This window comes from Myodes glareolus, chromosome 26 (assembly GCF_982192425.1).
Source record: "Myodes glareolus chromosome 26, mMyoGla1.1, whole genome shotgun sequence".
NCBI classification, from domain to species: Eukaryota; Metazoa; Chordata; class Mammalia; order Rodentia; family Cricetidae; genus Myodes; species Myodes glareolus.
In genome coordinates, this window is record NC_142051.1 from 14941592 (window position 1) to 14962919 (window position 21328).

Here is a 21328-nt window from a genome sequence, read left to right on the forward strand (position 1 = left end):
CCCAGCTTCTAAGATACTTCTTGGAAAGTATTTTATCACTAACTCACCCTGATAATTTGAGTGATTTGAGCTATCTTATGGATCCTTTATTTTTCATTTCAAGTGTAGATTTTATGAAGAAAAATGTCATTTTTGTAAGAAGTTGCTTGGCTTTTGCTGGGCATCATTTAATCAGTTAGTACATTTCTTAATACCCCTGTGTGAAAGTTAACTTTCAGTAGAGGTTGGCCGCTGTTTCCACTGTGAAAATACCGACTTCAGGAGGAGAAGCGGTAACACCAAGTGCATGTCAGCATTCAGAAGCAAATTCTTCTGATTAGTTTCCCCCTGATTGGAAGTCACCTTTGGTCTTTGGGAGTATGAAACCAGCCAAGATGTCCTGCATGCATGAAGGTGTGTGAGCCACGTGTGTGTGGTGCCCCCAGAGGCCAGAAGGGGGCACCAGGTCTCCTGCAAGGAGATGAAACCAGACCCAGGTCCTTTGCAAGAGCCACAGGTCCTCTCCATCCCTGGAGACTAAGTTAATCCTGGGGGGATTTGACATTAATCAGATCAAGTGCATCAGAACAGAAGCATTGAAGGCACACACGTGCCTCAGGGTTGCTAAGTGCTAACTGCTTCTCCATCTTCTGCCCTTAAGGTGGAGGTTGGTACAGATTCCAAGTGTGAGAACTGGTGTGCACAGGTTGTCCTGGTGGATTAGCAGAAGCAGGCCCAACGCCCTCCTTTGTGTTAGCCATTGCATTTGTGTTTTGTGAGTGTTTTGAGGCCATACCTTGGTCACCTGAACACCCTGCTGAGAACTTTGTTTTCTTCTTAGTGGAGGAGGGGCTTTCACTTGTTATTTCTGCATTCCTTTGCCTTTGTTTTCTTTGTTTTTTCCTGTGGGGGGGGTGTGTGTGTGTGTTTCTGTCTGTCTGTACACATGTGTGTATTTATAGAGGCCTGAAGTCAATCTTGAATGTTGCTCAGGCAACATATACCTTGCCATTTGAGGCAGAGTCTCATTAATCTGGCAGCCCGGGGAGAGCCCCGGAGTCCTCTTGTCTCCCCTCACTCCCCCACCCCCTACCAGTGTTGGGGTTACAAGTAGGATGCCAGTACATCCTACTGTTTACATGGATTCTGGGCGTCCTGCTCTTATGGACTGAGTCATTCCTTTGTGGCCTTCAGAACACAACTGTCACAGAGGACACACCAGGATCAACTCATTATTTGTGGAGCTGATAAATGAATGGAAAAGTGAGCTCACCCTTACAGTCTGGTATGTCATGCAGCTGGCTCAGGTCCTGAGGAAATGATTTTAGAAAATCCACTTAGTAGAAGTTCAGTGGGTCTAGACGAGGATCACAATAGCCACTAACACAGGAACAGAGAAAAGGGCTTCAGGATCTTCAGTGGCACCATAGTAGTTTGTAAGCTGACTAGCAGGTCTTCCCACAAGAGGAAAAAGCTGGTATTTTTATTTAAGGGCTCTTAAGATTTAGCTTTTTTGAGTTTGTATTTGTATTAAACTTTTGTCATATCTAAAAGCATTTTGGTCACAGATGACATTAAGATAACTTACTTGTTTGAATTTATGTGGATAATAGTTTCAGAATAAAACTATCAGTGTTACTACTAATATGATCACTGGAAATAATTTATGATATTTCTACTACACTTGTTCTTAGAAAACATTGTTAGGATTTTATTGTTTTAAAGTTATGGGAAGCACTTATTTTATATGTGTGGTTAAGCTACCATCTCTATGTTAGATGTTTCTACTTTCAAAGATTTAAAAAATTAATATTCATATGGTTTCAAGTTAAAATTCAAACCTATAAACAATGAGAGAAGTCTGGCCCTCGCGAGTGTCCCCTCCACCTGGTTCCTCACTCCCACTATAGAAAACTTTTCTGGTTCTGTTTCTAGTAAAATCTTCCAGTTCTAAGGTAAACGTGTACGTATGTGCAGCTACATACATCCCGTATGCAGAGAAGGACGTTTGTACTTGTTGAGTAACTTGCCTTTCTGAGATTTAGAAGTAGCTTGTGGGCCTGTGAGCAGACTTGACACACCTGTGTGATTCCAGGTCCCCATGGCACAGTGGAAGGGGAACTGCCTCCCGTCCCCACATGCGTGCTGTCTCCTCAGGTCATTCACAGCGGTGTGCGTAGACACACTTCATCTTCTTATATCCACAAGTAACACTTCATTATGAGACTGTTCTCACCTTGCAAGTCAGTCTTTTGCTGTTAAAAATGATACGTTTATCTTTTTTTTTCCAGTTTGCCTGTTTGTCCTTGGGCCGAAGCCCTAAGAGCATGCTGGGTCACACGCTGCACGAACCTGCCGCTTTGCTAGGTATTACCACCTCGTCTTCCAGAAGATTTGTCTCATTCTGCATTTCTAGAAATTACAGTGCAGTTGTCCTCTGTAATTTGGTGAGCCTTTAGGGTATACAAAGTTGAATTAGATACACATGGGATAGAAGGAAGGGCCATAGTTACTGTTAAATTGTCAGCTTAAATACAGGCTCCTGCCTTTGCTCTTGGTTAACTACCAGGCCTAGAAGGTAAAGAACCCTTTGCTGAAGGAGATAGCATGTGCTGGATGTGAGACAGGAGACAGCAGGCTGGCACTGAGCTGGCAGCTCTCTCCGCTGTGCTGTGACGTCTGAGGAGAAGAGTCATCAGTGATCTAAGCCAGCTGTGGATCCTACATGCTATAATCCTGACCTGCAAGCGAGACATGCATGCGTGTGCAGTAGTGGCCAGAATGTTGTGGGATTACCCGGTAGCTTCCTGATTAGATTTGAGAACTGTTCCATGGTTGATCCTACAAACCTGGCCATAAACCTATGGCTGGAGACATCACAGGCCCTAGCACAGAACATAATCCTGATGTTTTATGAGGTGGACACGCAGCCTAACTGCCTTCTAAATATGTGCATTGCTCCTGGGTTGGTGCTGCTCCCAGTGTGAGTCAGAAAATGATGGGTAGTGCAGAGAAGCCTAGGAGGCCAGGGTGCTCAGGACTGCATGGTGCACCTGCCTGCCTGGCCCAGGGAGCGTCCCCAGGAGGGTGGGAGGAGGAGAGCGAGAGGTTGGAGGGACACCACCGTCACTGCTCTGTGGGTGTGGCGTGGATGTTGCTAGGTACACAGCAGCTGTGGCTGCCTGCATAAGCCCTGCATGGATAAAATAAGGACCTGGTGGGAGGGGGACTAGTTGGGAAAAGAAAAGCATCAACCAGAGTGGGAGAGGGGTAAGGGGAGGTGATGAGGAATGAGCTTGGTGCTGTACGTATACGAGATTGTCATACATGAGACTGTCAAGTAGACACATTTCAAAGTTGTTGTTTTTCTTTACCTTAGCATGAATTAATTAGTAAACTTTATGAAAATGAAATATATACTTTTAGCATAGACTTTTGCTCGCTGTGTGTTTGTGTGTGAATTACATAACAAATGGAATTTTTTTTAAATGAAAAAGATAATTTAGAAAGTACTGTCTGAGCTCTCATTTGGCACAGGAAATATTTTGAATTAATTATTAAGCTTTGAGGACTGAAAGTGCCATTTGCTGTTAATAAGTTTGCTATTTATAAATTCATTTATTTTGAAGTTGAGCATTTATAGATTTATTTGATAAAGTTTTGGTTGTCCTACATGGTCACATAGTAGTCTGTAATTTTGAGAGGCTGTTAACATTGCATCTACTTTCTGCAACATTTTTATTCTCTGCTGGATATTTTTTAAGGCTTTTTATTGGTGATGTGAGAGAAGTAAGGTTTTCAGTTTCACAAGTGAATGCGTATTTCTGTATTTTGTGGAAGAAGTGACATCTGCAGCTGCTGCTTGGCGTGAAGGTCCAGGAAGGACGGTTCATGATCTTCTCAGTGCTTCTGTAGGAAGGACCAGATTGGAAAGGAATGGGTTCGGGACTTTATAGGTTCTGACTTTTGGACTTTTCCATGTAGATTTAAAAAAAAAAAATCACCGAATAGTTTATAAGATTCTTGGTTTTACAATTGAGAGAGCAACTCGAGGGAGACATGTCTTATTTTTTGCAAACATTTTGTAAATTCGTTGAACAATATTATGTATATATATTTACTAATGTAGAAACCGAAGTGTGCTTGTTATTAATGGCCATGAATTAAATGTTTCTCAGGAGCACAGTATCCCTGAGTGATTTTAGGGATTGCCTTCAGTGCTCACGGTAGTCAGGAGACGGGGGTGTGGGGGGGAGTGGGGGTATAGGGATGGTGGGTGGTAGTTAGGCCCATTCCTAGTCCGCCATTTGGGTTAGGTTAATGAAACATATAACCCAGAACTGGATCCGGGACCTGACCCATAAAGTCCAGCGGTGGGGCAGTCAGTGAATTTTGATTGGGACTTGTGCATTTGGTGGTAATTTTAATCATTTACTGCCTAGATTTTGATGATTTTATGATCAGCTAGGAGAATATCCTTGGACTTGGAATACAGTGTGTATGTCCATTTGTATATGTACATATTAGGGTTGAAACATTCTCAAACGACTCAGAAATGTTAATAACACCCAGATAGTGGAGACCGCTACTCAGGAGCTCTGAAGTTCTTATGTAAATTTAAAATGCTTTCAAAATAAAAACCACTGGTTTATCCAAAGTCATATCCAGTACAAGGCAGGATAGGACAGTTGAACTTCAGGCTCACTTGTTCTAAATGTGTTATCTCTCTTTCTAGTCAAGGTTATAGATGATAGCAAAGCTAAGACATTAAGAAAGCTTTTCCTCATTCTTCAGATCTGTTCATTGTACCTACTGTGACAATAGTTCTATATTTTCATAATCTCTTCCAAATCAGGTTAACTTTTGTGGTATTTCTACCGTGAGATCACTTTGTAAATGTTAAGTAGGTTTTTTATTTTTCTTTTTTAACAGTATTTTATTGTAAGCGTGTACTTTATATAGATTATTTTACAGCTTATGTATTTTGATTTAGTTTTGAACTAAGTCCCTAAAAATAACCATATTCTTTTGGCTTTAGCTTAGACTGTCTTAGGATGAAGCCTTTGCTATGGCTAATGACCCCTTGGAAGGCTTCCACGAAGTGAATCTTGCTTCACCTACTTCTCCAGACCTTCTTGGTGTGTGTGACCCAGGAACCCAAGAGCAGACGACCTCCCCGAGCGTCATCTACCGGCCACACCCTTCGTCTTTGTGCTCTGCTCCTCTCCAGGCTAATGCCTTAGATCTTTCTGAGCTTCCCACACAGCCTGTGTACTCATCCCCTCGGCGTTTGAACTGTGCAGAGGTTCCCACTGTCAGGTATGAGATCACCAGCACGCAGATACCTAATATCAGATACCCAGTGTCAGGTATGAGATCACCAGCACACAGATACCCACTGTCAGGTATGAGATCACCAGCACACAGATACCCACTGTCACGTATGAGATCACCAGTACGCAGATACCCACTGTCAGGTGTGAGATCACCAGTACGCAGATACCCACTGTCAGGTATGAGATCACCAGTACGCAGATACCCACTGTCAGGTATGAGATCACCAGTATGCAGATACCCACTGTCAGGTGTGAGATCACCAGCACACAGATACTTAATATCAGATACCCAGTGTCAGGTGTGAGGTCACCAGCATGCAGATACCTAATATCAGATATCTAATATCAGGTGTGAGATCACCAGCAGGCAGATACCTAATATCAGATACCCACTGTCAGGTGTGAGGTCACCAGCATGCAGATACCTAATATCAGATATCTAATATCAGATGTGAGATCACCAGCAGGCAGATACCTAACATCAGGTACAGAGAGCCACCACACTTATTTTGGATTATTGTTATTTTTAAAAGTTTGCTTGGATGTCTTATATAATCCTTTTTAGAAAATTTAAATGAAAAAAGTATGCCCATGTAGAGTCATACATTTTAATCCTTAAACCAGGAATTGGCAAACTTGTACAGATATCCACTGTAGGTTTAGCAGGCCATATAGTTTTCTTTCTTTAAAAGATTTTGTTTATTTTTTTATATGGATGTTCTGCTTGCATGTCAATCTGTACCTCATGTGTAGTACCTGTGGGAGCTGGAAGAGGGCGTCAGACCCCCTGAACCGAGTTACAGATGGTTTTAGCCATCATGCCAGGGCCGAGATTCAAATCTGTGTCCTCTGAAAGAACAGAAGTGCTGTTCCCCCCCAACCCCTCTCCAGCCCCAGGCCGTACAGGTTTTGTACCAGTTCTTCAGTTTCGTTCTGCAGGCAGTCTGTAAATGAGTCAGTATGACTCTTCCAGTAAAACTTGTGGCCACAGACATTTCATCTTGAGTTTTACAGGTCATACAGTGTTACTGAGTCTTTGTCATCGGTTCCTGGCTTGTACCCTTAGGAAAACCATGCAGACTCGCTTCAGCCTTCAGCTGCAGCCCGTGAGCCTGCCCTCGAGATGTCGTACTCAGTAGCCCTTTCTGTGATGGTGAAAGTCTCTCTGTGTTGTGTGTGGTGAATGGTAGCCACTAACCACATGCCTCTGTTGAGCCCTTGAAGTGTAGCTAAGTGTAGATCGGCTAGTTCATCGGAACGTTTATTGCATACCTTCTGAGTTTTCTCTCCTTGCAGCGTTCATGTTCCGGACCCCGCATCGTCCGTGACCTCTGGAGTGACAGTGGGACTTGCTAAGCTAACGTCAAGGAAGAACAGCTGTAACGCTGAGAGGGAGTTTCTGCAGGGCGCCACCGTCACAGAGGCTCCTGTTTGCAGCGATGACATCTTTGGTTTGAGTACGGATAGCCTGTCACGTTTACGAAGCCCATCTGTTCTGGAAGTTAGAGAGAAGGGCTATGAAAGGTTGAAAGAAGAACTTGCGAAAGCCCAGAGGGTAAGAAAACCTTGTGTCCTTCTATCCATTCCCTTAGGATGACTTCTTGGGATGCAGCTCGTGAACACGTTTGCCTTGTTGCACTCAGCCTTCACTGAGGCGTGGCCTCATTGGAAGCATCCGTGAGTGTGTGAAATAGCCTGAGTGATGAAGGCGCTCTGCCTAGGAGTAGGGACTGGAGAACGAGACTCTGAAACTCTGCGCTGGCTGCTGTCTGTCTGGCTTTATCTCTAACACAGTCTCGCGGATTCTATCTGGTGTGAATCATCTCCTTATGTGGGCTTTGGGCTTGGTCGTCTCTCCGGCAGCCCTCCAGTCTAGTTCTTCTTACTTGGAGGAATTGTTTGGTGATGTCACCTTTCTTCTGCTGATTGGGAATATTGTCTGTATTTTACATTGTAGAATTTCCTTTCCTTGATATTTTCCTTTTTATTTGTCTTCAAATTTATGGCTAGCTCTCATCATGCCCCCACCCCAGACGGAAATAAAATTGCAGAGAGAACTGTGTAGCGTTAGGAAACAGGAAATATATTTATCTCTGTGTGTGTGTGTGTGTGTGTTGTGTGAGTGAGAGAGGGGATGGTATGTCCCCCTGTGTGTGTGCAGAGGCCAGGAGGCAGCCGGGGATGTTTCCCCTATTGCTCTCTGACTATACCTTTGAGGCAGGGTCTTTCCTTGAACCCGTTTTCTCGATTAGGCTAGAAGATGGCAAGCATCAGTGATCTTTCTGTCTCCTCTTCATCCCCTAGCGCTGCGGTTATAGGTTTATGTCAGGATGCTCCACTTGTCGCATGCTGGGGTCTGAACTCTGGTCTTCATGACTGTGCAGTAGACATTCTTAACTGTTGAGCTATCTCTGTAGCCCAGGAAAAGTCATAAATGAACACTCTTACCTTACCAGCCTAAAAACTAAAGGGAAGTTAAAACATAGTGAGTAGAAAAATGGGGATGATAGAGTGAGAGTGAAATTACTTAATTATCTTGTTAATTCAGTGAAATTAACAAGAGAAATAGAAAACAAAATAATTGGATTCTTTAAAACATCAATAAAATTAACAAACCTCGCCAAGCGGTGGTGGCACACGCCTTTAATCCCAGCACTTGGGAGGCAGAGGCAGGTGGATCTCTGTGAGTTTGAGGCCAGCCTGGTCTACAAGAGCTAGTTCCAGGACAGGCTGCAAAGCTACAGAGCAACCCTGTCTTGAAAAAACAAACAAACAAACAACCCCCCCCCATTGACAATCCTTTGGCAAAAAAAGAGAAAAGCTTTAAAAAAGATACAGATTACCAGTATTAAGAGTAGAACAGGTATTACTCCTGACTCCACAGACAGCAAAAGTACAATTTAGGGATGATCAGAAAAATTCTATGTATATAAATTTGACAGCTGTGGTCAAATACCAATTTGTATTTTAAAAACTGAGAAAATCTGTCAAACACTATTTCTTTAATGCCATGACATATATTCTACCATCTGTCCACATGGCATTCCCACCAGAGCATAACTGTGTGACATACATACTGAATTGTATTAGGATGAGAGTAATGTAGTTTTAATACAACGTAGGATTCAAGTCTTGAGGAGGATTTGAATATGAAAATATTTTCTGAATTCTGATAACTTATGAATCAGAATTACTTCATTGACCATTTCATACTCTGGTGATTCGTACCTGCCTTGTTCTCGTCCTTTTATTTGGACCTTTCTGTTTGAAGTAAGTCTTGCTTTTTATCCTTTTTTGCTAATGCCCATTGACTGGTGTATTTAGGCCATTTATATTTAATGCAATATTGATAAAATTTGGCTAAATCTATTTTCTTACCATTTGTATTCTGTTCTATTTGATTTGTCTTATTCCTCCTTTTGTATTCATTATTTTTGATAATTTCACTGTTACTTTCTTTGGCTTCCTGGCTAATTGTTGTTGTGTTAACTTAGTTTATGACTTAGAGTACACTCCTTTCACCTGCCACTGTCTGCTTCCCAGCGGCAAACTGCCTATGCTCAGTGTAAAAACCTTAGAAGTGTATTTTCTTTTTGCTTCCAGCTCTGTGCAGTGATTCTCATATACGTCATATATTTTAAATCTCATCATGCACTTTGATTCTTGCACTAAACATTTGATTATTTTAAAGAGATATAAATAATGAGTAATAGTCTTCAGTTTTCTACACATAGCTACTGTGTCCAGTGCTGCTCTTTGGTTTCATGTGTATCTAAATTTCCAACTGTCATTTTCTTCCTGCTTGAAGGTCACCTTTAACACGTTTCCTGTCTGCACATGCTACCTTAGTTTCTTCACTTCACTGGGTGCATACTTGGAGGCCGATGTGTGTATTCTTTCTCTCAGTAGAAAAGGTTTTGCTTCGCTGTCTTCCAGCACACTTTGGTTCCCACAGGAGCTGCTGTCTGTGACGTCTGCTGTTCGCTGCTGGGAGAGCCTTGTGTAAGCAGTTCTGTGCTTTCTCCGTGCAGTACAGGTTTCTTCAGGGCTGTGTGATCTCTCTCTGTGTGTGTGTGTGTGTGTGTGTACATGTGCACACATACACTTAGAGTGTGATGTGCTCTTGTATGTGGGTTAGAGTGTGGGGTTCTATTCTGTTCTGTTTCATTGCGGATAGTTCCTCACAGTTGCCAGTGCTGTTCTTTCCTTCTGCGGTATCTGACCTGTCTCAGACTTCGTGGTTTTCATGTCCAAAGTCTGAAACTTTAAATAGTTTGCTTTTGTTGTGTAACATGTTGACCCTTACTTCTAACTTCCTGAACTTAGGGCTTCAGCGTCCTCACGTCTCATCTGCTCACTTTGTTTTCCACTTCTGGGAAACAAACAATCTTTTGTTGGCAAGTGCCCAACGACTTGAGAATTGCTCTCCTGGTTTTTCAGTTGTGTCCTGTGGGTGGTAATTGGACCATGACCCTGTCTTGATTAGAACTGGAAGTTGTGTTCCCTTATGTTGTGTATCTGCCCACTTTATCCAGGGAACCACTTCCCGAACCTACACACCCACACTTGTGCACACGGCAGTTATTTTGAGCTTCCCAAGGAAGATTAAGCATTTTGTTTATGATTGCATCTGAAGTGTGTGATGTAGTCTTGCTGTATTTTGTTGATTTCATGGATATGTATATGGGTATGCAGGCATCTTGTGCACATGCATACACATATATAATATACTAGATAGGGTTATTGGTAGTTAATTATAAGCAGTATAGTATATTAGAAACTTAACCTTTTATTTGTGAAATACTCTGAAGAGAGGTTGCTCTCATGAAGTAGTTAGGGGTCTTTGTTCTTCTGCAGTGGGCTGTTTTTTTTGAGACAGGGTTTCTCTGTAGCTTTGGGGCCTGTCCTGGAACTAGCTCTGTAGACCAGGCTGGCGTCGAACTCACAGAGATCCACCTGCCTCTGCCTCCCGAGTTCTGGGATTAAAGGCGAGCGCCACCACTACCCTGATAGGCTTTGTAATCTTACAGGACTGAAAATCGCTTTCCAGCCACAGATCCATAGTGTTTGAATAGGGAACTGCCCATGAGACAGAGGTGTGCTGTGCCGGAGATCACTGTGTAGCTCTCTAGTTATCTGGCCTGTCTTCCCCAGGTTGTTGCTGAAGATGAGTGTGGGTAGAATAGGGCTTTCGTATGTCCTTATTAGGCACAGGCCTTTAATTCCAGCACTGGGGAGGCAGAGGCAGGCGGATCTCTATGAGTGAGGCCCTGTTTCAAAAAATAAACCAGATTAAATTGAGAAAAATAACTAGTAGTTGGACAGAAAAGGTGTAGCTGCGCCTCTTTTTTTCTTATAGCATCTCTGAAATCAAAATGGGTCTTAACATTGTAACAGACAGTTATAAATAAGGACATTTGCGATTGCCGAGTTATGCATGAACTCAGTGGTAGCTGTTTAAGCTAGTTTAATTGAGTTGGATGCTTTATTGTTGATAAAGTTGGATGTTTATTGTTTATCCTTTCTGGATGAAAGGAAACACTGAGAACATTGAATGTCTTTCAGAGACTTATTTGTCACCTGTGTGGTTTTTTTGGTGAAATGTCTTGGTCTGGTATTTTGTTCATTTTTAAAGTTTTTCTTCTATTAATGTTAATAATTCTTTTCATGTTTTGGATAATAGTTCTTCATCACATATGTTTTTTTCAAATAGTGAATCCTGTCTGTGGCTCACCATTCTTCTCTTTTTCTCCCTCTCTCCCTTTCCCCTCCCCGTGTGTGTGTGTGTGTGTATCCATGTGTGTGTCCTCACCCTCATGGATTGAACCCAGGGCCTCGTCCTATAGGCAAACACTCTTCCATTGAGTCATCTCAGTTATTCTTATTATTTTGATAGCTTCATCTTTCAAGTCACGGTTCTATAGTTTCTTTTTCACTCTTAATAAAGCTTCAGCAGGATTTGTTTTGTGAGAGTTACTGATACCTAATCTACTCCATCACTCAAGGAGGTTCATAGGGCAGACATTTTCTGAGATCTTACAGGTGTGTTACTTGTTACTTTGTGGCCTTATGGAAGATAGTTCGACCTGATGTAAAACATTCAACTTATAGTCTAGAGTTTTTTTTTTTTAAATAATACTTCATTGTTTTGTAGCATAAAACACCCCTGTTGAAGTTTCATATCCGATTTTTTTTTCTTATAGGAAACTTGGCTTTTAAAAATGTTTTTAAACAGACAGAAAACATAGAAATCATAGGTATTAATATGTTACTATTATGTTTCATACATATGTATGTTGTGTCGTGTTTAAATCGTGTTAAGCATATTTAGCTCTTCCACGTTTTCTGTTGACAAAGTTCTTGGAATCCTTTATTATAGGTTTTGGAATATTCAACACTTTATTGTTTGCAGTCATCCTGCATACCAGAGCTTCTTGTTTCTGTTTAACTGTAACTTTCTGTATCCATTTTTGTTTCTCATGTACATGGAACTTGAGTTTCTAATGGAGCATTAGGAGGTTTGGGTGCAGGATCAGGATAGCCGTGGCCTTCCTTGTGATTGGTGTGTCTTTGTCATCGCCTACGTCTTTCAGAGCTTGCCTTGTTCAGCCGGGTTTTCTCTAGGGCAGCGTTTCTGGGGGTCTTAGCGCCTCAGCATTCCACTGTCAGGTCAGAGTTTTGCATCCCTCCATGTGAGGCCGTGCTGTGCTGTGCTGTGCCGTGCTGTGCTCCGCTCCCTGCTCACCCCTCTGCCGTGCGGTACGTTTCCTAGCAGCTCGCTGCCTCCAGGACGGAGCCTATGGTTGGTGGCGTTCCCCTGCAAGTGAGACCTGGGAAACCTTTCTGCTTTCCCCATCTTCTCAGCTATGTTCTTCCAGCTTTCTCCAGTGTGCGATCCTTATCTTTGGAGGTGTGTGCAATGAGCGTGTGGCTGCGTCTCTCCTTCCACTGCCTGCACAGCGAGGACACGTTGTCTTATAGCCCGAGATTTGCGAGGAATTTCTTCTGCCAAGTTTTGGTGAGGATTGATCATCAGGTTCTCAAGCTTAGGATATTTGGTTGTCAAGAGTTGTCTTTGGGAGATTAACATCTTAAGCTGCCTTCTGTCTCCTGACTAGTTAAACATTGTCAGAGGAACTGTGAATGACTTGGACAGAGCGTCTTAGACAGGGTTTCTCTGTGTAGCTTTGGAGCCTGTCCTGGAACTCACTCTGTAGAGCAGACTGGCCTTGAACTCACAGAGATCCGCCTGCCTCTGCCTCCTGAGTGCTGGGATTAAAGGCTTGTACCACCACTGCCCAGCCAGAGCTTCAAATTTTTTAAAATCTTTGTTTGAAAGGTTAGTTTCAAGTGATTTCAGCATATAAAATCGAGTATTTTGATGTTTGAATACAGCAATTTTGTGTGTGTGGTGTGTGTATGTTTGCCATGCATGTGGATGTACATGCATGTACATGGAAATCAGAGACTGATAGGCTGTCGTCTTCTGTTGCTCTCTCATGTCTGTTAGGACAGGATCTCTCGCTGAGTGTGGAGCGCACCTGTTTGCAGACTGGCCAGCCTGTGAGCTCTAGGATCTGTCCATCTCTGTCTCCTCCATGCTGGGGTTACAGGTGTGCACTGCTGTGCCTGTGAGCTCTAGGATCTGTCCGTCTCTGTCTCCTCCATGCTGGGGTTACAGGTGTGCACTGCTGTGCCTGTGAGCTCTAGGATCTGTCCATCTCTGTCTCCTCCATGCTGGGGTTACAGGTGTGCACTGCTGTGCCCGTGAGCTCTAGGATCTGTTCGTCTCTGTCTCCTCCATGCTGGGGTTACAGGTGTGCACTGCTGTGCCCGTGAGCTTAGGGATTTATCTGTCTCCCTGCTGTGCTTGCTTTTTCACATGGGTTCTGGATCCATACTCGGGTCTTCTATGCTTTTGTGGAGGGGACTTTACTGACTGAACCATCTATCCCCTTTAAGTAAACATTAAAAAAATCATTAATTTTATTGACATTAGTAAGCAAAATTGAAAGATGCTTGGGAGAAATAAATATGTTCAGAGAAAAGCTAAAGGGGAAATAGTGTTTTTTTATGTGTTATATTCATATGTAGTCTCTGGATGTTTTCTAGAAGAAATCTAATGTAACGTGTTGGGATTTGTTGTAATTGTGGTTGTTTGTCTTCCATCTAGCAGGTACTAGGAGATGGTGTTAATATTTTATAATTCTATTAATAACTATTATATAGTCGATATAATCTCATTTCAGACTGAAGAGATCTAAAACAAAATTATCAATTTCTCATAGGAATTGAAGTTAAAAGATGAAGAATGTGAGAGACTTTCGAAAGTGCGAGATCAACTTGGGCAGGAGTTGGAAGAACTCACAGCTAGTTTATTTGAGGTTGGTCTGTTTATGTTGTGGCCAAGAGCAACATCTCAATTTTAAATGTTGATAGAATTGGTTTTGTGAAGGAATCTTGAGACAGCTGTGGCTAGCTTCATGAGTATTCATAATTCCTGTAAGCAAGAAAATATAATCTGTGATTATAATAATTCTAATAATAAAATATAGGCTCTAATTTAAAATAGTGTAAGAGGAAACTAGGATTTCATAGGCTATCAGTATGTGGTGGTATAAACGTGTGTGTGAAAGGAAAGGTTAGTAACTCTAGTTTTAAATTTTACCAGTTATTTAGGGACTACTGTGATTTTTTTTTCTTAATTTTTAATTTTCTTTTATGATCGCAAACCCCTGAGGTGTAGTCATTGCTGTAGGGTGATTTGAAGGACATTAGTTGGTACACTTCTTATCTCCCGCTTGCCCTCAGGACCAAGATTTCTACCCAGCTTTGCTTCTTGATAGCAGTGTCGTTGGCACAGAAACACAGATGCAATGGGGGCGTGTGTGAGACAGGCAGAGTGAGACCGCAAAGAACTGGCTCATGCCTGTGGAGGCCACCACATCCCAGGGCTGTGAGGTGAGCTGGCAAGCTGGTCTGAGTTTGAAGGCCTGAGAACTGGAAGAGCCATGTTTCAGAGTCTGAAGGGAGAACAGATTTTCTTACTCGGTGGGGCGATAGGCTTTTTGTTCTGCTAAGGCCTTGCTCTGGTGGGGTGAGGTCCATTGTGCTTGTGCAGTGCGGTCTGCCTTGTGTATCAATTTGTTAGTCTCATCCAAAACACCTTCACAGAAATGCTTGATAACACTTAATCTGGGTGTCCTGTGGTTCCCATTACAAAATGAAACATGAAATTGGTTTGTCCCCCAAATACTAACTAGGAAAGAAAAGTAATTCTCTTTTCCAAATTTGTGAATATGTTCACACGTGTAAGAGCAAAGATCACAAGTAGGAAATTGCAGTCTGCTTATTTTTGTCTCTTGGAACCTAAGAATAAATTTTATGTTTTTAAGTGGAAAAAAAAGTTTAAAACTCTCATACATGTAAATATGTGGAAGATTCAATACTAATGTGTAAGTTAAAAACCAAGTATTGAAAGTAGCTATAACCACAAAAATTTATTAATGGAAACACAATAGAGAAGTGGGATCCGACATCAGCTGTAAAGTACATAGTGGACTGGGAGACAGGTCTTAAGTGTCTTCATGTAGTTGGCGTTAGTCAGCTGAAAACAGAGTTATAATGGGGAACTGTTTAGTTTGGATTCTGATAACCATAATAAGAAAGTACCTTAGTACACAAAAGAGAGAAAAGAAGCAAAGTAAACCAACACCCCCCACACACACACGATGCGCGCACACATGTACACCACCAGACCACAATGAAAGTGAACAAGACAAAAGAGGAACAAGGACACCACAGAATAGAAAGAACACAAATGGGCAACATGGGGAGAGTGAGTCTGTACTTTACAATAATTACACTAAATGTAAACAAACCAAGTTCTCCAATCAAAATATACATGGAGATACTCACAGCCTGAAGGTTAATAGGTGGGGAAAGATGTCTGGCAGCTGGTAAGGAGAATAGGACTTGTTGTATTTGAATTGCACATAATAGACTTTCTATCAAAACTGTCAATAAGAGACAGGGTCATTACATAATAACAAAGGATCAGTTTGATTAGATGATACAATTAAATATGTACCCAACAACAAAGCACCTAGATGTACAAAGCAAATACTACCAGAGCTGAAGGGAGAAACAGCAATACAGTAATTGTAGGAGATGCTAATACCTCTTGCATTTAATGAATATATTGTTCAGACAGAAAATCAAATAAAGAAACAGTAGGATGGATGTCAATAGACCAGAGGTATCTACAGACATACATAGAACCGTCCACATAACAAAATAATCCACATTTTTCTCATGTGTACATGAACTGTTGTCTAGGATAATTCACATTACATTACAAAATCAACTATAACTTTAAAAAGACAAAAGAGTCCCAGAATATTTTGCAGCCACAGTGACATTTAGTTAGAAATCAATAATAAAACAGCAAAATATACAAGCATGTGGAATCTAAGACATTTTGAACTTTGGGGTTAAAGAGGGAATTAAAAAAGAAATTTGAAAACTTCTTGAGACAGACATTGAAAATATAGCATAGTAAAAGCTTATGAGATGCAACAAAAGCAGTACTAAGAAAATTGCAGAGCAGTAAATGCCTACAGAAAAATGCAAGAAGCTACTCAGCCTAATATGAGACCTCAAGGAATTTGAAAGCGAACTAGGCCCCAAGTTAGCAAGAGGAAGGAAGTGGTGGAATATAGTAGGTGTAGAAACAAGCACGAAAAAGGAAAATATCAACAAAATTAAGTTTTTTTTTTTTTTAAAGAAATAACCAAGACCTTTACTAGACTGAGGAAAAAAGAAAAGGTTTTAAAAAGAGATGGAGGATGTATTGAAGATTTTTTGATGTCCTAAAAGTCCTGTCTGGCCTGTATGAAGTCATAGAGCCCTGTATGAAGTCATATAGCCCTGTATGAGGTCATAAAGTCCTGTCTGTGATCATAAAATCCAGTATGAAGTCATAAGAGTCCTATGTGAAGTCATAGAGTCCTGTGTGATATCATAAGAGACCTTTATGGAGTCATAGAATCTGTTTGAAATCATGAGAATCCTGTATGAGTCAGAGTTCTCTATGAGTCTTAAAGTCCTGTATGAGGTCATAGAGTCCTGTGTGAGGTCGTCAGAGTCCTTTATGAATTCATAAGAATCCTATATGCGTCATAGAGTCCTGTATGATGTCATAGAGTTCTGTATGAGGTCATAGAGCCCTGTATGAGGTCATAGAACCCTATATGAGGTCATAGAGTCCTGATCCTGTATAAAGTCATAGAATCCTGTATGAGGTCATAGAGTCCTGTATGTGTTCATAGGAATCCTGTATGAGTTGTAAAGTCCTGTATGATTCATAGAGTCCTGTATGAAGTCAGAGTCCTGTATGAAATCATAAGAATTCTGTATGAGTCATAGAGTCCTGCATGAAATCATAAGAGTCCTATATGATTTATAGAGTCCTGTATGAAGTCATAGAGCCCTATATGAGGTCATATTCCAGACTAATATTCTAGAAGAAATGGAGAAATTCTTAAAAACAGTTTGTGAAAATGGAATCAAGGTGACATAGAAGGTCACAGAGACCAGTGACAAATGAGTCAGTAATAAACGCACAAAGCTGAAATCAACTTACCAGTAGAAGAGTCCAGTGTTAGATTGCTTCACAGGTGAATTTTACCAAATAGTAAAAGAAAATAACAAATATTTACCCGAAGCAAAGCAAAACAATATAATAAAAGGGCCCACACTTCTAAAAGCACTTTAAATAAAGTCAATATTGCTGTAATGTCAAAGCCAGGGAAGACACCATGAGGAAAAAAAAAAAACCTGTAGGCCAATAGTCTTGATACACAAAGGTGAAAAAAATCTTCAATAAAATGGTAGCAAGCTGAATTTAACAACACATGAGAAGAACCATAACCATGGCCAGATAGGATTTATTCTTGGGATGCAAAGATGTCCAACATCAGCAGATCGGCTGTGCTCCACACTGCGTGAACAGGAGATGGCAACCACGTGATCTTCTCAACAGGCGGAGAAGACGCATTTTACAGAAGTCAGCCTGAATTTATGATGAAATCTTCAACAAAGCAGATATTCAAGGAATGTTATTCTACACAGTAAAGACCAAGTAGTAAACAAAGCCACATTGTAAGCACTGGGAGGAACTCATCTTGTCCAAGCCACGGATCTTTCTTCCTTACCATTTCTCCTTCGTGTGGTACTAAATCCTGATCAGAACAGTTGCACAATGTAAAATTAGGTTTGCAGCTGATTATCATTTATATAGAGAAGCCAAAAGGTTCATCAATAAAAACAACCAATAAATGACCTTTGTAAAGTTTGAGATTTAAAAAAATAGATTTCTATATACAAAAGTGAGACCTTGTTTTAAAACAACCACAAAACTACCAAAACAAACAAACAAAAAAAACAGTTCCCCCCACAAACAAAAACAAACAAACAAAAAAATTGGAACTAGAGGCAAGCAATCTCACTTTCCAGTATACATCAAAGGAAATAAAATTAATTCTTGCTATCTGTGTTCCCATGTTCATTGCTGTAGTATTATCACCAGCTAGATGTAAACATATATTCATCAATGAATGAATAAAGCTGAAGAGTAGCGTGTGCTTATATAATATTAAGCCGTTTGTTTGTTTGTTTGTTTGTTTGTTTGTTTTTCAAGACAAGGTTTCTCTGTAGCTTTGGAGCCTGTCCTGGAACTTGCTCTGTAGACCAGGCTGGCCACGAACTCACAGAGATCCACCTGCCTCTGCTGGGATTAAAGGCGTGCTCCACCACCGCCTGGCAATATTAAGCCTTTTAAAATAGGGAAATAAGACCGATGCGGCTCTGTGGGTAAACATGTTTGCTGTGTGAGCTGTGGACCAGAGTTTACTCTCCAGTGGTGGATCCTTTGGTGGAAGGAGAGTGCCCCTCCTGAAGGTTGTTCTCTGACACACACACACACACACACACACACACACACACACACACACACACAAATTTACATGTCTTTAAAAATTAAAGAAAAATCTTAGTATTTGAGGCAAGTTGTTCTCTGATTTCTATATGCATGCCATGGCTTGCACAAATTAAGTTAGTAATGTAAAAAAGAAAAATTGCTATTTGAAGCATTGGCTTGAGTTTTATTTAAAAGAAAGAAAACATTAAAAACAATGAGTCGGTGATGCAGAGACCCGCAGCCAAGCCTTGAGTAGGTGATGCAGAGACCCGCAGCCAAGCCTTGAGTCGGTGATGCAGAGACTGCAGCCAAGCCTTGAGCGAAGCTACGGGAATCCTGCAGAAGAGGGAGGAAGGATCATAGGACCCCGTGGGTTCAAGGACATCACAAGAAAACCCACAGAACCCACTAACCTGGGTTCATAGGGGCTCACAGAGACTGCACTGACCATCAGGGAGCCTGCATGGGACAGAACCAGGCCCTCTGCACCTGTTACAGTTGTGTAGCTTGGTCTTCTTGTGGGACTCCTAACAGCAAGGGCTGTCAATGACTGTGTGGCCTGCTTTTAAGACGCTTTCCTCTTATGGGATTACCTTGTCCAGCCTTAATAGAAAAGGAGGTGCCCAGTCTTGCTGCAACTTGATATACCATGGTTGGCTGGTATCCGTGGGAGGCCTGCCTGTATCTGAAGAGAAACAGAGGAGGAAGAGTGGAGTGTGTGTGGGGGTGAACTACAAAAAAGAGGGACGGAAACCTATGATTGGGATGTAAAAACAAAACAAAAAGTAAGAGCAACAAAAGAAATAACCCCCCCCCCCCAAAAAAAAGAGGAGTTGAAAAAAACCCCTAAGAGCCAGAAGATCTGGAGAAGGTCTGCGAAACTGCTGTGTCCACAGCCTGCCCAGCCTGCACCGGATCTGCACACCCTAGGCTGTCACCAGTTAACAGGACCAAACCTCACCCTGATGAGTTGTCCTCGATTGGTTCTGAGGACGATGCGGTCCTTGTCGTTTGTGTACCATTTGTATACACCAGGACCTCATGGATAGTTCAAAACATCATATCGATGACGTGGGGTGTCAGAAGTCAGAGTGCAAGACACGATGTGAGAAAGGTACTTGTGAAAGGGAAGACTGATGGGTAGGAGGGAGAGAGGACGGGTGGGGATAAAGTAGCCAGAATACAGTGCACATATATATCACATTGTCAGTGAATAAATTTCTGATAAAAGTTATGTATTTAAAAAATAATTTTTTAACAGTTCTGAAATGGTCCTAAACATACTTCTGCCATTTTGTCCTAGAACTGGTGTTCTCAGCCTTATAAAATGGCCAGCACGACCCATCAGGTAGAGAAAGTGTGGGCAGCCCTGGTGTCCATGGTGCTTAAATCATCTCAGCTCCAGAAAGACAGTAAAAGAAAGTCACCCAAACCCTTAGAAGTCTGCATTCTGACATTTCGGTGGTTGGCAGACTCACGCCTTATGCGTTATCTTCTCGGATGGTTTTGCCGCGGGCTAGCACCTTCTCTGCGGACATCAGTCCCCTCTGTCTTTCATGGCGTTCCTCTTGCGACTGGAAAGGCCACTCATGTCTCACTTTGTGTTTTCTCGTGGCCTGAGTCCTAGTTGTTACTCTCAAGCTTTCAAAGATGGTTTTAGAAGCGTCAGCTCTCCCAGTCCTCTGAGAAGCTGGACTCAGATCGTGTAAAGTCCATTAAGGGTTCAAGGGCAGCCAGGTCGGCAGGTACGCTGGCGTTTCTGTCTTCTGCATTTAGAGTTAAATGCCTCTTATCTTTGGGGAGGTCAGAGTATATAGGTTATTATTTTGGAAATATCTGCCAGACAGTCTTCTTTTTCTTACCCCAGAAAATTTTAGCAAATTTGCAAAACTGTTGTTTTCCAAAGGAAAATGCCGAGCTCAGTACATCTGACAGTTCTTACGGACTTTGCCAGATAAGCAGCGTACTGGTGCATGAATATATCTGTGGTTCATTTCATTTCATCAAATCATTGCTAGTGAACATTCAATTATTTAATGTCATCTGAGGTTCATGTTCACAACACAAGCTGCTGTCCACCGCTTCCATACCACAAGATCAAATGATCAGCTGTGAGGGAGAACTCCTCCCCGCCGCTTGGCAGCTCACAGACATGGTGTAGTCGTTGGGCTGTGTGTTTATTAAATATCTTTTAATCTCCTTTGCGTATATTAAAGTTCTGAAATGCGAACTCTGAATTCCCATGTTGTTTGGATCCATTTTAATCTCTTATACAGATTATTTTGCACAAAAGCATAATCTTTAAAATAAGGGATCATGTTATTCTCTTCCTTAAAAAAAGACTTCATCTTTCACTTGGAATAAAGTCTGGGATTATTACCCGATTTTGTCCCCTGAATGTCCCCTGAGCACATGCTCTTTAGGAGCCGGGCCTTTGTCTCTTCCTCGCTCGTCAGAACCTGGAGCAGTGCCTCATAAAGAGATGTCAGGAGTAAATATTTGTGACTGAAAGGCAGGTCGATATCCGCAGTTCCTTGCAGTTTCCTGTCTGTCGCTTTAGACAGTGAAGGCCACTGACGAGAAGGCAGAGCCCCTCTTTGGGTCTCGCCCTGCAATCCAGTTCCCACCCGAATCACTTTATTCGTGTTTTATTGGAAACTGAAATTCCTCAGCTGTCACGGTTGTTAAGGTGTTGACAGTTTGTATTTGTCCCGTTTGTATACTTTGCTGCAGCTAGCGATATGCACATGTGTCATGACTGAGGGTTACAGACGCCTGGTCACACCCTCTTAGTGGCTTTGCCTGTGGTCATTCTCTGTTTAGTGGTCGCAGTCCCGACACGGGAGTTTGGGTTGGTTGGACCCACCTTGGCTGCCACAGTGGCCAATAGGTGCTGAGTGGAGAGTGCCTGGTCCTCCTCCTAACGTCCTCTCTTCCCATAGAGGACATGGAATGCGTACTTCCAGGGTAGACCTCGGCAGGATGGCTTTGCTCCAGTCATAGGTGGCGGCTAAAATGTGCTTTGAAAATGAAT

At 41.9% G+C, this 21328-nt stretch overlaps 1 protein-coding gene across 4 annotated transcripts in view; it reads left to right on the forward strand.

The window, feature by feature from the left end:
• Rab3ip (RAB3A interacting protein) overlaps positions 1–21328 on the forward strand; it is a 43224-nt gene that overhangs the window by 8605 nt on the left and 13291 nt on the right. Inside the window, exons 2-5 of one of the 4 annotated variants that reach the window (XM_085683307.2) lie at positions 2271–2426; positions 5018–5298; positions 6612–6870; positions 13604–13699. In XM_085683307.2, coding sequence (XP_085539433.1) covers positions 5048–5298; positions 6612–6870; positions 13604–13699 — 606 coding nt within the window. In that variant the 5' untranslated portion in view covers positions 2271–2426; positions 5018–5047. The remainder of the gene's footprint in view (positions 1–2270; positions 2427–5017; positions 5299–6611; positions 6871–13603; positions 13700–21328) is intronic. The other 3 variants (XM_085683306.2, XM_085683309.2, XM_085683308.2) reach the window with 3 other exon arrangements.